Below are 15,897 nucleotides of genomic sequence, written 5' to 3'. Positions count from 1 at the left end.
CAACTCCATAACAATATATTGTTCCAATAATCACCTGTATTAAAATTACATCAACTTAATTTCAAAACCACACAGTGGCTGTTATCTCCAGCATCTCTCTCCCTCTGGCTGTAGATCTCCCTGGGTCACCTTCGGTCTTTCGCTTCAAAGATGTTTCAGATGAAAAAGGTCCCTTTGATAGAGAGTGTGTTGCTGACAGTTACTCTGGAAATGGCCCATGGTCTCTCTCTGGCTAACTCTCAAAAGCTTGCTTCTTTTTATGCCATCTCATTAGTTCGATGTTGACTAAACAGTAAAATTAAAATTGGACTGGGAGAAAGTGAGGACTGCAGATGCTGGAGATCAGAGTCGAGAGGGTGGTGCTAGAAAAGCAGGTCAGACAGCATCCGAGGAGCGGGGAAATCGATGTTTCAGGCAAGAGCCCCTCATTCCTGATGAAACACCTACTGTGCTTTTCTAGTACCACACTCGACTTTTAGTATCCTGGGGCATAGTTTAAACTGATTGGTTAAATTCAAACTGTTATGAAAACTTTGCAACCAAAACTCAGGTATTTGTTTCACAGCTAAATTTTTCATATTTTCAATTTTCCAGTACACTCTGAGACTGCTAGTCAGTCACATGACAGGTGCCTGCAAGCTCTCAGTGCCAAAACAGCCTTCACTCTCTCTTCAAGGTACAGTGCACACCTTCAACTTCATAACAGCATTTCCTTTACTTTCCCAAAGGGCTCCTGCTGGCTCTCATACCAGCACCAAGGTGGATCCTGTCAGAAGAGTTATTGCTGTGTCTCATTTATTTGTACAAAATTTGGTGAAAATGTTCCCACTTGGTCACCTGTTCCCAGAAACCCCTGCAGTTCTGTCATCTTTCAGCCTGATGGAAATTCTTTGATAGCCTTGGTCTTCTGAGGCTCTGCTGTCACACTCTTTACATGGTCAGTAGATCATGTTGAGAGGAGGTTGTGAGGCAGTTTTGATCCCTGGTTTAAAGCAAGATATTATTTCACTGGAGGCAGTTGGATTCACTAGGGATGATTCCCGGGATGGAGAGATTGTCTTATGAGCAAAGGCCAAACAAGTTGGGACTCTACTCCCTGGAGGTTAGAGGAATGAGAGGTGGTCCCTTTAACATATATTGGATTTTACCAGGCTTGACAGGGTCGAGTAGAGTAGATTTTATTTGTCATTTCTCTCATACACAACTGATCCAGTAAAAATGAGACAGCGTTCCTCCAGGCTCGAACAGCACAAACTACACACTCGTACAAAGGGCAGCATAAAGTGGATAAGGAGTACAAAACACGCAGGTTACAGTGTAATAGAGGAATGATAAATAATAAAGTTAAAAATCACACAGCACCAGCTTATAGTCCAACAGGTTTAATTGGAAGCACACTAGCTTTCGGAACGACGCTCCTTCATCAGGTGATTGTGATCGCTCCGAAAGCTAGTGCTTCCAATTAAACCTGTTGGACTATAACCTGGGGTTGTGTGATTTTTAACTTTGTGCACCCCAGTCCAACACCGCCATCTCCGAATCATGTTAAATAATAGACATTGTTCTCGCAGCAACTCAAAGTCATGCAAAGAGTTTCAGGTGGGAAAGAGTCTGATCATACAGTGTTAAGGAGCTTGATTGTCCAGGGGAAGAAACTGTTGCACGGTCTGGCCGTGAGAGACCAAATGCACTGGTGTCTTCTGGCGGGTGGGAGAAGGGTTTGGGTGAGGGGTGTGTGGGGTCTTCCACAATGCTCTTAGCCTTTCGGATGCAGCGTGTGGTCTAAGTGTCTGTAATGGAGGGGAGAGAGACCCCAATGATCCTCTCAGCTGTCCTCACTATCCGTTGTAGGGTCTTACAATCAGAGATGGTGCAATTCCCGAACCAGGCAGTGATGCAGCAGCTCAGGCTACTCTCAATGAACCCTTTGTAGGGTGTGGTGAGGATGGGGGTGTGGGAGGTGGGCTTTCCTCAGCCTGCGCAGGAAGTAGAGACACTGCCGGGCTTTCTTGGCGATGGAGCTGGTGTTGAGGCTCCAGGTGAGATTCTCCACCAGGTGGACACCAAGACACTTGGTGCTCTTTATATTCTCCACGGGGGAACCGTCAATGTCCAGCAGAGAGTGGTCACTCTGTGCCTCCTGAAGTCCAACAACCATCTCTTTCATTTTATCCACGTTCAAAGGCAGGTTGTTGGCTCTGCAGCACCTCCTCTCTGCATGCTGACTCATCGTTCCTGCTGATGAAACCCACTACAGTCGTGTCATCAGCGAACTTGATGATGTGATTCGAGCTGTGTATCGCTGCCAGGTCGTGTGTCAGCAGGTGAACAGCAGTGGCCTGAGCACACAGCCCTGGGGGGGCCCCGTGCTCAGTGTGATGGTGTTGGAGATGCTGTTCCCAATCCGGACTGACTGAGGTCTTCCAGTCAGGAAATCCAGGATCCGGTTACAGAGGGAGGGATTCAGGCCCAGCTGACTCAGCTTTCCAATCAGGTGCTGAGGAATTATAGTGTTAAATGCAGAACTGGATTCTATGACCAGTAACCTCAAATAGGTGTCTTTCTTCTCCAGGTGGGTCAGTGTCAATACTGAGAGGGTGTTTCCCCTCATGGGAGAGGCTAGGATCAGAGGGTACAGTCTCAGAATAAAGTGGCACCAATTTAAGACTGAGATGAGGAGGAATTTCTTCTCTCAGAGGGTAGTGAGTCTTTGGAACGCCTTCCCACAGAGAGCTGTGGGGGCAGAGTCCCTGTGTAGATTTAAGGCTGAGACAGATTCTTGATTAGTCAGAGAATAAAGGGTTACAGGGAAAGGGCAGAAAAGTGGTTGTGAGGAATGTCAGATCAGCCATGATCCCATTGAGTGGTGGAGCAGAATCAATGGGCTGAATGGCCTACTCCTGCTCCTGTTTCTTGTTGTCCTACTGCCTTATGGTGAGAACTCACATCCCTGCTCTTCACATTCCATTAGGTTCAACTGTGGCTGAGCCATGAATTAAAATGTCATCCACACTCCCCCAATCCCTCTCACTGATTGCCATTGTCCCCATGTCCAGACGGTGTGATGAATAGGGCAGCAGGGTGGCTCAGTGGTTAGCACTGCTGCCTCACAGCGCCAGGGACCCGGGTTCAATTCCAGCCTCGGGTGACTGTGTGGAGTTTGCACATTCCCCCCGTGTCTGCGTGGGTTTCCTCTGGTTCCTTCACACAATCCAAAGATGTGCAGGTCAGGTGAATTGGCCATAGTGTTCAGGGATGTGTAGGTTAGGTGCATTAGTCAGGGGTAGATGTAGGGGCATGGGTCTGGGTGGGTTACTCTTCGGACAGTCGGTGTGGACTTGCTGGGCTGAAGGGCCTGTTTCTGTGCTGTAGGGAGTGTATGAATGTTGTTAAGGATTTTGATTCTTCATCCAGCGGAAGCAGGTTTTAGGATCGTGTTTCATGAAAATGATTCTCTGCTTAACTTTGCCTAACAGCGAGGAATAAGGAAATCTCAACGCATGTCATGTTTATTGTGTGGGGAATTGGAGGCAAAAGTAGGGAAGTTATATTTCAGTTATAAGCGCATTGGTAGTCCCAACACTGAGCCTTGAGGAACTCCACTTGCCACCGGCTGCCATCCTGAGGAGGACCCTTTTATCCCCACTCTCTGCTTTCTATCAGACAGCCAGGCTTCTATCCATGCTAGCACCTTGTCTCTGACACCATGGGCCCTTGTCTTACCCAGTAGCCTTGTGTGTGGCATCTTGTCAAAGGCCTTCTTGAAATCCAGGTAGATAGCATCCATTGGCTCTCCTTGGTCGAACCTGCTCATTACTTCCTCAAAGAATTCTGGGTCACTGGATCTGAAACTCTGATTTCTCTCTACAGATGCTGCCAGACCTGCTGAGCTTTTCTGTTTTTTGTTGGCTCATTCAGTTTTGTTTGTGCCTGTTTGCTTCTTCAATCTTATAAATACATTACAGGCCTGTACAAGCTCTCCTGCTCAATGAAGAACAGTTTAAATTTGGAATAACCCTGTAAAAACTCTCAGAGATTCCAGTCTGACAGTCAGCAGCTCTTTACCTTTCATTGAGTTTGTTGTTGAAGATCACCAGTGGCATGTGCATTGCTGTGACCTTACCTTACCACGAACTGAGTTAGACACATTGCTGTGTGTCTGGAGTCACATGTAGGCCAGACCAGCTCCCACCCTAAAGACCATTGTGAATAGGAGACTGTTTTATGATAATTGATGTTGATTACATGGTAGACTAGTTTTATATAGGAGAAAGTGAGGCCTGCAGATGCTGGAGAGTCAGAGCTGATAAAGCATGGTGCTGGGAAACGTACAGCAGGTCAGGCAGCATCTGAGGAGCAGGAGGGTTGACGTTTCAGGCAGAAGCCCTTCATCAGGACAGGGGTCTTCAGGACTAACCAGTCCTCAAAAGGTTAATTTTTTAATTTCAGCCTTTGATATCCCCAGCCCCTGGATTCAGATGGTGGATATATGGAACGTTTCTTGATCCAATATTTTAAACTATATCTGAGAGGACTGACACACCTGCTCCAGGGTCACATTTAGTCTGGTCCCTGTTAACTTCTTTGTCAGTGCTCCTTCTACCTCTGAACATGTTTTCATTGCTGCCGGGTGCAACAGTCCCTTGGATATTGTTTGGTTTTGTTCTGTTTTGAGGTTCAGATCCTTTTACTGTGACAGACTCACTGCATTTTGGGCAGTCATGATTCGGAGGTGCTGGTGTAGGACTGGGGTGGACAAAGTTAAAACTCATCCAACACCAGGTTATAGTCCAACAGGTTTAATTGGAAGCACTAGCTCTCGGAATGACACTCCTTCATCAGGTGGTTGTGGAGGACACAATTGTAAGGCACAGAATTTATAGCAAAAGTTTAAAGACCTGGATTGTTTGTTCAGTCTCTCATCTTTTAGAATGACCATGTTGGTTTCAGTTCTTTCAAATGGATTGCATTTGCATTTTGGTCGAACAGTCGAACAGCCAATGCAGTTTGTTTAGTCAGAGCAAGTGCTCAGTGTAATGCTGTCTGCTGCCCTTTTGTTGCATTTCCCTGGCCTCTGTGCGGATACTTTCACTTTTGCGTCCAGCCATTTGTCTTGCTTTTTTCCATAAAACCTCAGTATTCCCTCAAATCGTTCTCATTCCTTACATCAGCTCAACTCACTCATTTCATCATTTTTCTTGATGCCAGATCTTCCCGAGACTGTAAGATACCTGATTACAGCTCTCAAAACTCCAATAGTGATCTGATCTCTACTCTAATCATCCTTTAATGTCCTATATTCACAGGTATCTGCTTAAAGAAATGGGTCATTGTTTGTTGAAAGCCTGATCTCTCTGGGTTTTCTTTTCATTTATTAAAGGTTGCTGTCTCTTTGTTGGAGTCCACTGACATCGACATCATTGATCTGATAATTTGTTAAAACATCATCCACAAAGGGAGGACATGCAGTGAGAGACTGACCTGGTCTGTACTTGATTTGGCCACTAGCTCTGATATGTTCCTGTATTGAGTGTATCTCCTGCACTAGTTCTGCCACTTTGCAGCTTTGTGTGGGTCTTTTCTCTGTTCAGAAGATTCCAGTCGGGGTCAGATCTTTTAGATTAGATTAGTTACAGTGTGGAAACAGGCCCTTCGGCCCAACAGGTTCACACCGACCGGCCGAAGCGCAACCCATCCAGTCCCATTCCCCTACATTTACCCCTTACCTAACACTACGGGCAATTTAGTATGGCCAATTCACCTGACCTGCACATCTTTGGACTGTGGGAGGAAACCGGAGCACCCGGAGGAAACCCATGCAGACACGGGGAGAATGTGCAAACTCCACACAGACAGTCGCCTGAGGCGGGAATTGAACCCGGGTCTCTGGTGCTGTGAGGCAGCAGTGTTAACCACTGTGCCACCGTGCCACCCACTGCCACTGTGCCACCCAATTTCCACAATTTCCCTTCGTTTGCTCTTCTCACTGTTTCAATTTTCTTTCACTATCAGCGTGTTGTTGACTGCATCTCAGTTGCTGGATTTTTGGTGTGGCTCTCCCCTTTGCTCTCTCACTCACTGTCACTGTGTTCTTATGTCATGAGATTTGGATGAGGTCAATTTTTCTGCATCGCTTCAGGACAGTTTCTGGCATCAAAGGTCATTTTAAGATGACAGTTTATTATTTCTATTTCTCCATCATTGCATCATTGACGTAGTTGGCTATTTACATCTTAGAGTATTAACCCTTTATGTCTACACTGCACATGACAGTTTGAGGAACACATCAAGACCTATCCAGTCTCAGCCCTTGGGTTTGGAGGGCGCTATTGGATTCGGGAAACAGCCTAGATACAGATGCTTGGGGTTTAGGGGCAATTGGATGGGTATGAGTTTATGACCCTGACTTTAACCTGGTTTAGTATTCTTAACAACAACAACTTGTCATTTCTATGCTGCAAAATGTTTCACTGCATATTTGACCACCATCAGGTGGCCGAAAGCTTAACCAAAGAATTAAAAGATTTAAAATGGACCTGGGGGGGGGCAACGTTTTCACACTGAGGGTTGTGTGTGTATGGAGTGAGCTGCAAGAAGAAGTGGTGGAGGCTGGTACAATGACATCTGGATGGGTGCATGAATAGGGAGGGTTTAGAGGAATATGGGCTAATGGGACTAGATTAGGTTAGGAAACTCTTTCAGCATGGATGAATTGGATAGGTGTCCATGCTATACATCTTTATGACTCTATAATTGCCTTTTGAAAGGAGCAGAGAGATATAAGGAGTTTCGGAGGCAGAGAGGTTCGAGAAGGGGATTGAATGGTGGACCAGGCTCGAGGGGCTGAATGGCCTCCTCCTGTTCCTGTTTCTGATGGTCTTATTGATTGCCAGTGGTGGAACAGTTAAAGCCAGGAATGCTCAAGAGGGAGAACATTTCCAGAATGACGTCACAATTTGATATTGTTTAATTTATTCATGGGCTGTGGACCTAGCTGGCTAGACCAGCATTGACTACATTGACATTTAATGGAGCCAACCGCAGTGCCGTGTGTCACATGTAGGCTAGACCAGGTTAGGGTGGCAGATTTCCTTCCCAAGAGGGCATTAGTGAACGAGATGGGTCTTAATGAAATCAAAACTGATTGAACCATCACCATTAGATCAGCTTTTTAATCCAGATTTTCACTGAATTCAAATTTCACCATCTGCCATGATAGGATTTGAACCCATGTCCCTAATACATTGGCTTGCTGAAGTTGGGGGGTGCTGGGGGGGATTGGTTTGCATTATTATCCGGTTGCATTGCCCTAACACCATGAAATGCATCCATCTTTCATCTCTCCCCTACCGTCTCCCTCAGTCTCTCACCTTTCTCTCGAACTGGGCATCCTGTTAAATAGTTGTATGTTCCCTCGAGTCATTTTTAAATCCTTCTAATCATCTCAGTGAGATAATTATTTCCAGCTATTCTACAATCGGATTGTAGCTTATTCAAAGCATGAATTTGATTCCTTCTGATGCAAGCATTTTGTTATGATTTCCACCTTACTTTTTTTCATAGTTCTGCAGGAGAGTTTGCTGCTTTAACCTTCCAATTTTAGCTTCCCAGCTATATCTGTATAGCCCCTTCAATGTAGGATACAAAACTCCTCACAACAACATTAATCTCCCAAGATTTCACACTGAGCTCCATAATAAGACAGATGGTCAAAGGTTTGGGCAAAGATTGAGGTTTTAAGGGGTATCTTGAAGGTGGTGAACTTGTGAGGGGAGTGCTACAGGGAGGGAATTCCAGAGTTTAGGATCCAGCAGTTAAAATTAACGATGATTTGAAGGAAATTCAGGATACTCAGGAGGTGAGAACTGGGAATAATTCTTTTCACACTAATTGGAGTGTTTTTCTATCAGCATTTTTGATTTCTGATTGCCAAATGTTTAATTTTTATAAGCGCAATTTAATTGTCTGTATTTGAAGTCTCCTGGTGAAGGTGAGATCTAATTGGATCAGTGCAGTGAGATTCCATCAAGGTAGCAGATGGACTGGTTAAGGCTTCATTTCAGGAAAGCTTCGAGTTTTTCAATAATGCAGCCTCACGCCGATCAGGTCCACCCTCCGTTTAATTGAGGATGGTTTTCTTGAAGAATGTGGACCCATCCCTTTATCGTAGTTTCATTCTTTCATCTCATTTATGTCTGCCCTGGGCAAATCAAAATTCAACAAAGCCTCCTACCAGTAGCTGTCCACTTTCTTCTCAAATAGTTCTACCCCAGCAGTCGTGACTGACTCATTCTCTGCACCTTTATCAGTTAAGTGAAACATTTCCTGGAGTTCTGATATCTCTCTTTTCCTTTAAAGACTGCCATCATCCAATTCTGTGCACTGGACCTTTGTCTATGTTCGTCCTAGCCCTTGGCAGTCTTTGTGGTCCTGTACCACAGTGGTGCAATTTCATTTTCTCCATGTTTCTTACCAGGGTAAAGAATGGTTCCTGAAATGTAGCTATGGGGAAGCTAGTGGTTATGGTACTGGGGCTGGAATTGATCAACAACTCCAACTGACCCAGTCCCCAAGAGACTTCAGATACACATGTTTAAATAGCACCTCAGAATTTGGGAGATTGAAATGCAATGTATTGAATAAACCTGGAATTAAAGCTATTCCCAGTAATGATGACAATATAAATACTGGATTGTTGTTTAAAAACAAAATCTGGTTCATTAATGCCTTTTGGAGAGAAAATCTGCTATCCTTACCTGGTCTGGCCTACATGTGACTCCAGACCCACCCCAATGTGGTAGATTCTCAGCTACACTCGGGAGACTCTGTTACATTAAAGAAGGTGGCTCACTCTCACACAGTGCTGAAGGTTTCAAAGGGATGGCACTAATTGGCCAAGAAGAGCTGACCTCACCAGTGGCTCCCTTGTGCAGAATCTCCAAATCGAAGATGTTTCTGATGGGCCAAAAGGAAAAACAAAGAATTACATCTGTGCAGCATTTCTCACAATCACTGGACATTTCAGGATGTCTTACACCCATTGGAATCTAATTATTGTGGTAATAAAATCATAGCATTCAGCAACTTTTCACAACCAGCAACTTGGGAATGACCAGTAAAGATGGGGCTATGATGCTGACTGTGACTTAGAGCACCAGCAAGGATACACCATGTCTTCAGACCAGCAGCATTGGATTTTCCAATCACCCCATCACTTGAGCATAACTTCTACTCAACGTCTAGATGAAGACATTTCAGAAGATCCATATATGGGCAGTAACGTTGATTTGGGCTGAATGGCCTATTTCACTGTTGTACAGTCCATGGAAAATTGTGTTTCTATCTGTTTTCCAAAGGTATTCTTTCTTTAAATTCCTCAGGAGTTGAATTACCAGCTTTCACCTTTGACCTTTGGTTTATTTTCAGCTGCCAGTGTGTTTTGTTCCATTGCCTCCTGCAGGGATCTCCACACTCCCAGATCTCTAAAGCCTCAGCTGGAACGAGATTCCTCCTCTGGTTTACAAGTTTCTTTTTCGTCAACCTTTGTGTTGCTGAGTTTTGCCAAGATCAGAACCACCGTGTGATATAAACAGATGCCGACCTGTCACCTCCCACCGGCCTGGCAGAGATTCCCTGTCCCTCCTCAGACTGCCAACCTCATTCCCTCAGTCACCACCAACCACACCATCGCTCAAACTGATTCTCACATTGTTGGTTGGTTGGATCTTGCTCTGTGGAAAGTGACCGATGTATCTTCGACTTTACAAGAGTGATGACATTTCCAAAGAATTTTATTGGCTGCAAAATGTTTTGCAACATCCTGAAACGTGCGACATATATGCAAGAATTTTTGTTCTTTCTTACTTCCTTTCTCTGTTAATATATGTTAGTCGTTCCTTTCTAGACTGATATTTGGTCCTGCTAAGTCCCACAAACTACCCTCTTCAATCCCCTTTGACATCCCACTCTGCTGCAATGCAGACTCACACCCTCCAATCCCTAATCTCATCACACATCCCCCCAATTCAAGATATGTTTCTATAACGACCTGTTCAGGCATATGATGACACCCCTCTAGAGCAGGTGGGACTTGAACCCTCGAGTGTCCAGGTTCAGAGGTTGGGACAAAACCACTGCACCACAAGAATTCTGTGGGACCAAGTTTAAAACCTGAGCTGACAGCCCTTTGGCGCAGTGATAATGCCCTTACCTCTGATCCAGAAGCCCTGAGTTCAGGTCCCAGGTGCTCCAGCAATGTGTCGTTAATATCTCTGAACAGGTTAATCAGGAAAATTGGAGCAGTGAGCTGTTTCTAACTGACACATCACTAGGGCAGGAGGCTTACCAATCTTCCAAACGGTCTGGTGAGTTTAGACATTTAGTTGTTGCAGTGGTTCATTACAATCAGGCTCCTTCCCACGGGAGCAGTCCCTGGCTCACCTCAGATGAGCGCTGCCTGGTGATGAACATATCTTTGACAGCAGGGTTCAGGGACTGAGTGGCCTCCTCAGGTGCTGAAGGTGTAATCATCTGATAACAATCAACTCATACGAACAAACTACCAGTGACTATACTGATATAGAAATTAGGATGAGTCTGTCAGTGTTGAAGGAGTGCGGCACAGTCAGAGGGTCAGTACTGGGGAGTGCTGCACTGTCGGAGGGTCAGTACTGAGGGAGTGCCGCACTGTCAGAGGGTCAGTACTGAGGGAGTGTGGCACTGTCAGAGGGTAGTACTGAGGGAGTGCGGCACTGTCAGAGGGTCAGTGCTGAGGGAGTGCTGCACTGTCAGAGGGTCAGTACTGAGGGAATGCCGCACTGTCAGAGGGTCAGTACTGAGGGAATGCCGCACTGGAAGAGGGTCAGTACTGAGGGAATGCCGCACTGGAAGAGGGTCAGTACTGAGGGAGTGCGGCACTGTCAGAGGGTCAGTACTGAGGGAATGCCGCACTGTCAGAGGGTCAGTGCTGAGGGAGTGGTCTTTCCTCACTGGAGCGTAGGATGTGAACAGGTGACCTTATGGAGTTTTATAAAATCATGAGGAGCATTGACAAGGTGAATGACAAGGGTCTTTCCCTGAGGTGAGGGAGGTTGAAACTCGGAAGGCGTATTTTGAAGGTGAGAGGAGAAAGATTTCAAAAGGACATGAAAGGCAACCCTTTGCACAGAGGATGGATTGGGAGTGAATTGAACTGCCAGTGAACGTGGTGGTGTTGGTACGGTTACAACATTTAAAAGGCACTTGGATAAGAATAGGAAGGGTTTGGAGGGATATGGGCCAAATGGTAGACATGTGGGATTCATTTAGTTTGGGAATATGGTCAGTATGGACTGGATAGGCTGAAGGGTCTGTTTCTGTGCTGTATAACTCTATGACTAATGGTTGTTGATGGTACAGTGTTTTGAGACAACATGAGGTGCTATCTGAATGTCAGTCTCTGATGAATCTCTTTGATGCCTGATCCGACCAAACCAAAGATCACTGGATCTCAGTTTTGAGGTTTTCCAATGTGTCTCTTTCGAGTCGGGAGTGACTGAACATTTCTTGACATTTTGCTTTTTATTTTCCTTTTGTTTCCAGAGTCACCCAAGACCCCTCCGTTACCATCGGCCATGAATGGGAATTTGCCCCCGTCCCCTGGTGTGGGGCAGTACCTGGCCTCTGCCATCCCTTCTCCGGGCAGTTGTAAACCCTGGCGGAGTAAGTCGATGAATGTCAAACATGCTGCTACTTCATCCATGCTCAGCGTGAAGGCGGCCAGTCCTGCCACCTCTCCCACTGCCCCCAGCGACCGGCTCCGAGCCCCTGATACCCCCAAGACCCCCTCGAATGGGCAGAAGTCCATGTTGGAGAAGTTCAAGCTGATCAACAACAGGATATCCTCGAGGCCTCCTGCCTGCCCGAGCTCCGGGGTTATGGAGGGATCAAGGGATGAGGGCACTCCCTCGGAGTGCGGTGAGGCTGGTGGAGGAGGCTCTACAGCTGGCAGTCCCAAGACGCAGTCAAAGGTAACGAACCAAAGGGCGGGAGGCAAATCAGGAGGCAGTAAGAAGGTCTCACCGCCGGCCAGAGACAAGGAGGAGAAGGAGAAGAGTAAAGGAGTAAAAAGCTGCAAAGAGGAGAGAGTGAGTGAGGCGCCCAGGAAGAGTTCGAAAATCGCCAGCTTAATCCCGAAAGGAGGGAAGCCTGCAGGAGTCAAGAAGGAGATCCCTGCTTCCAGTGGGATTCCCAAACCAGGATCCAAGTTGCCCACCGGGAAGTCAGGATCGGCGATGAAGGAGGTGGAGAAGTCTCGGGTGACCAAGGGGAGCTGTGGCCAGGGGCTGCAGAAATCACAGGCCAATGGCAAAGTTCCCAGCTCCAGCAGTGTCACCTCCTTGGAGGGTAAAGGTGTGACCCAGGCCTCCTCACCCCCGTCCTCCCTCAGCACTGCCACTACGCCAGCTTCTGGAGTGGCCAGCAGTGGGCAGACTCCAGGCAATGTCATCGTACAGCTCCCTCAACCTCAGCAACAACACAGCCACCCCAACACCGCTACTGTCGCCCCCTTCATGTACAAGTAAGTACTGCACCACACTCTTACAATGACACAGCATTGGTTAGCTCAGTGGACTGGATGGCTAGTTTGTGTTACTGAGTGATGCGAACAGCGTGGGTTCAATTCCCAGACCAGCTGATGGCACCAAGCAGGACTCCTGTCTTGCTTGAGGTGTGGTGACTGTCAGGTTAACCTCACGCCCAGGTTATCTCTCTCCAATCAGAGAGCAGCCCAATGATCTGGTCAACTATAGCACTTCGAGGGCAGACTGAGACCCATCAGCCCACATGAGTAAGCTCGTATCCCTGCTGTTATCACAGTGTATTCACAGCTCCTGTTGTCCACTTCTCCCTCAAGTGTTTCCCCGGCTTCGCTCTCTGATATGTCAACACTAATCCCCTGTAACAACCCAGTGAGAGCCAGGCAGGTATTCCCCCCCTCACTTCGGGCATGGTGCAGTGGGGTTCTCCTGAATTCCACTCACACTCATATCTAACAAAAACAGAAGTTGCTGGAGAAGCTCAACATGTCTGGCAGCGTCTGTGGACAGGAATCAGAGTTAATGACCTTACTTCAGAATGGTTTTGTGTCTGTTACCGAGCAACGACCCCAGGTCCTGGTGACCCCCACAGTGGCAATGTGGGGGGATGGGGGTTAGTTCAGGGCACCATCAGAACCACTGCCTTTTCACCACCCACCGGGAAGGGGAAGGGAAAGGGAGGGGGGGCTCTTGTACAAGACTCCGGTGGGCTCCAGTGACTGACCGCTCTCAGGATCAACATTGCAGCATGTTGACAGACAGGGATGTCATGTGATCAGTTAGGCTTCCTCCTCAAACTCATTCAATACCAGGTGCATCTCTCTGTCCCAATCAAACATCTGTGTCATTGTCAAACATTGATCAGGTCCTTCAAGTCCCGCACTGTCGGAGGGTCAGTACTGAGGGAGTCCCGCACTGTCAGAGGATCAGTGCTGAGGGAGTGCCGCACTGTCAGAGGGTCAGTGCTGAGCGGGCGCCGCACTGTCAGAGGGTCAGTGCTGAGGGAGTGCTCCACTGTCAGAGGGTCAGTGCTGAGGGAGTGCCGCACTGTCAGAGGGTCAGTACTGAGGGAGTGCTGCACTGTCTTAGGGTCAGTATTGAGGGAGTGCCGCACTGTAAGAGGGTCAGTACTGAGGGAGTGCCACACTGTCGGAGGGTCAGTGCTGAGGGAGTGCCGTACTGTCGGAGGGTCAGTACTGAGGGAATGCCGCACTGTCAGAGGGTCAGTGCTGAGGGAGTCACGCACTGTCGGAGGGTCAGTGCTGAGGGAGTGCTGCACTGTCAGAGAGTCCATGCTGAGGGAGTGTCACTGTCGGAGGGTCAGTGCTGAGGGAGTGCCGCACTGTCAGAGGGTCAGTACTGAGGGAGTGCCGCACTGTCAGAGGGTCAGTACTGAGGGAGTGCCGCACTGTTGGATGTGTTGCCGGTGAGATTTGGTATTAAACTTGGATTGTGTCTGCCTTCTCACGTGAATGTAAATCTTTGCACTGGATTGTATGGAATTTGTGAAGGAATGTTGTTCCCAGTGACCATAACCAATAGTTCCTGAAATACTCACCTCACTGAAAATCAACAAGTTATTAGTCTTGTGTGTGGGATCTTGCTTTGTGTAAATTGGCTGCTGACGTTCCCTGCAGTCTGACACTGTGAAGCATTGTGGATCCCTCCCTGTTATCAATGGTGACCATGAAATATCAGTCCTCCCTTCATCACAAGAGCTTCAAATTGAAACATTTCCAAGTGCTTCCCATTCTGACCTACCTGTTACAAGGAGTGTTTTATCCTTAATGTGTGTTACTGACTGCTGGGATCTGAACTGACAGTGCACATTCAGTGACAGCTGATGAAATGGTTTATTCGAGTTTAGTAAAATAAATCCTTTCAGCAGCTTGGTAATGTTTGCTTGGACAGGCTGTGTGAGGATCCTGCCAGTAAACATTAAATATTCCGTCTGCTCTTTCTGTCCCTCTCTTTGTTGTGAAGAAACACTATCCAGTTCTCCAAAGGTACGTGAAGTCCATTGTAGGAAAGCTGCTGATTGATGAAGTAATCTATTCGGTGGATTAAGATGCAAGCGTTGAGGCAGTCTGTGAGTACTTTTCCACATAACGGCCCATTACTACCTTGAGAGGTTCCTGAAACAGAGCTGCTGTCAACTTCAAAAAAAGGCTCGAGTGGCCCAAAGGATTGAGTAGTTTCTTCATGTCCCCATTTGTTCCTGAATCACCTCAATGTTTTGAGGTTCATATAAAGTGATTATAGTCCAGATGAGGATGGCTTGCCCCTGTTTTTATCAGCGGAGGTTCTGTTGAAGGTTCACTGGACTTGAAGTGTGCTTTCTCTCCACGGATGCTGCCGGGCCTGTTGAGCTTTTCCAACACTTTCTGTTTTCCCTTCAGATTTCCAGCATCCTCAGTTTGTTATTTGTGTTTTGAACAACGTGAGTTTTCATGTTTATAGCTGCCACGTGGGACCATCACAGACAATTTTCAGCATCGGCTTACAGACTGGATCGAAGAGTTAAGGTCTCAGGAGAGTCTGAAAGGATGACAAGTGAGAGTTTCAGAGGAAGGGGAGAGAATTCCAAAGCTGAGATCCCAGGCAACTGAGGGCAAGGCCAGGATTAAGCTCAGGGATTTTCAGGATCAGATTAGAGAGGGTTGTGTGGCAGTGAGAGGTTACAGAGATACAATAGCATCTGGATATAAAGGTGCAGATTTTAAAAGCTGGAGTGTTGCTCGTCTGGGCGCCAATGTAGGTCAGCGCACAGCACTAACTGGGGAATAGAGAGAGATTGGCTGGAAGCCAAAGGCAACAGGAAGATGAAGAGTCTAAGCACAGAACAGATCAAGCTGAACCGATTGGATATGTTTTGATTTCCTGTTTCTAGCTCCTTACACTCCTGTGTATAAAACCATGTTCTTGCACAGAGCTGTTTTTTTACCTCCCTGTGCTCTTCACTCATGACAAATATTTGCAGTTCTTTTGTGAGCCATTAATGTAGAACTAAAGACAGAGAATGCCTTTCACATTCTCAGGTCATCCAAAGGCACATCCAGGGGCATGCAGCCAACTGTACACAGCAGGATCCCAGCGACTGCAACATAGACATCTCTTTCACTGACGTTGATTAAAGGAAAGTTGTTCAGAGTTCCAGCTGTCCAGCTCTACTTCAGGGAAATTCTGTTAGATCTCTCATCAAAATGGGAGTCAGCATCTCTGTTTCATCTCTTGCTTCAGCTTTAAGTATGTAGATGTTCAGAAACACACTGTGGGTGTGGGTCTGTCTGAATTTTATGGTTTAAGTTCTGGAGTGGGG

General features: G+C 46.9%; 1 protein-coding gene across 1 annotated transcript in view; it reads left to right on the top strand.

Moving 5' to 3' along the window:
* LOC122559450 (neuron navigator 3-like) overlaps positions 1-15,686 on the top strand; it is a 163,935-nt gene extending 148,249 nt beyond the window's left edge. Inside the window, exons 8-9 of the mRNA XM_043708901.1 lie at positions 11,581-12,559; positions 15,617-15,686. Of these exons, the coding sequence (XP_043564836.1) occupies positions 11,581-12,559; positions 15,617-15,686 (1,049 nt within the window). The remainder of the gene's footprint in view (positions 1-11,580; positions 12,560-15,616) is intronic.
* Positions 15,687-15,897: the final 211 nt, after the last annotated feature.

The sequence above is a fragment of the Chiloscyllium plagiosum genome, chromosome 19 (genome assembly GCF_004010195.1).
Source record: "Chiloscyllium plagiosum isolate BGI_BamShark_2017 chromosome 19, ASM401019v2, whole genome shotgun sequence".
In the NCBI taxonomy this organism is placed as follows: domain Eukaryota; kingdom Metazoa; phylum Chordata; class Chondrichthyes; order Orectolobiformes; family Hemiscylliidae; genus Chiloscyllium; species Chiloscyllium plagiosum.
The sequence above is the reverse complement of the archived record's forward strand: the minus strand, read 5'-3'. Positions and strand labels throughout refer to the sequence as shown.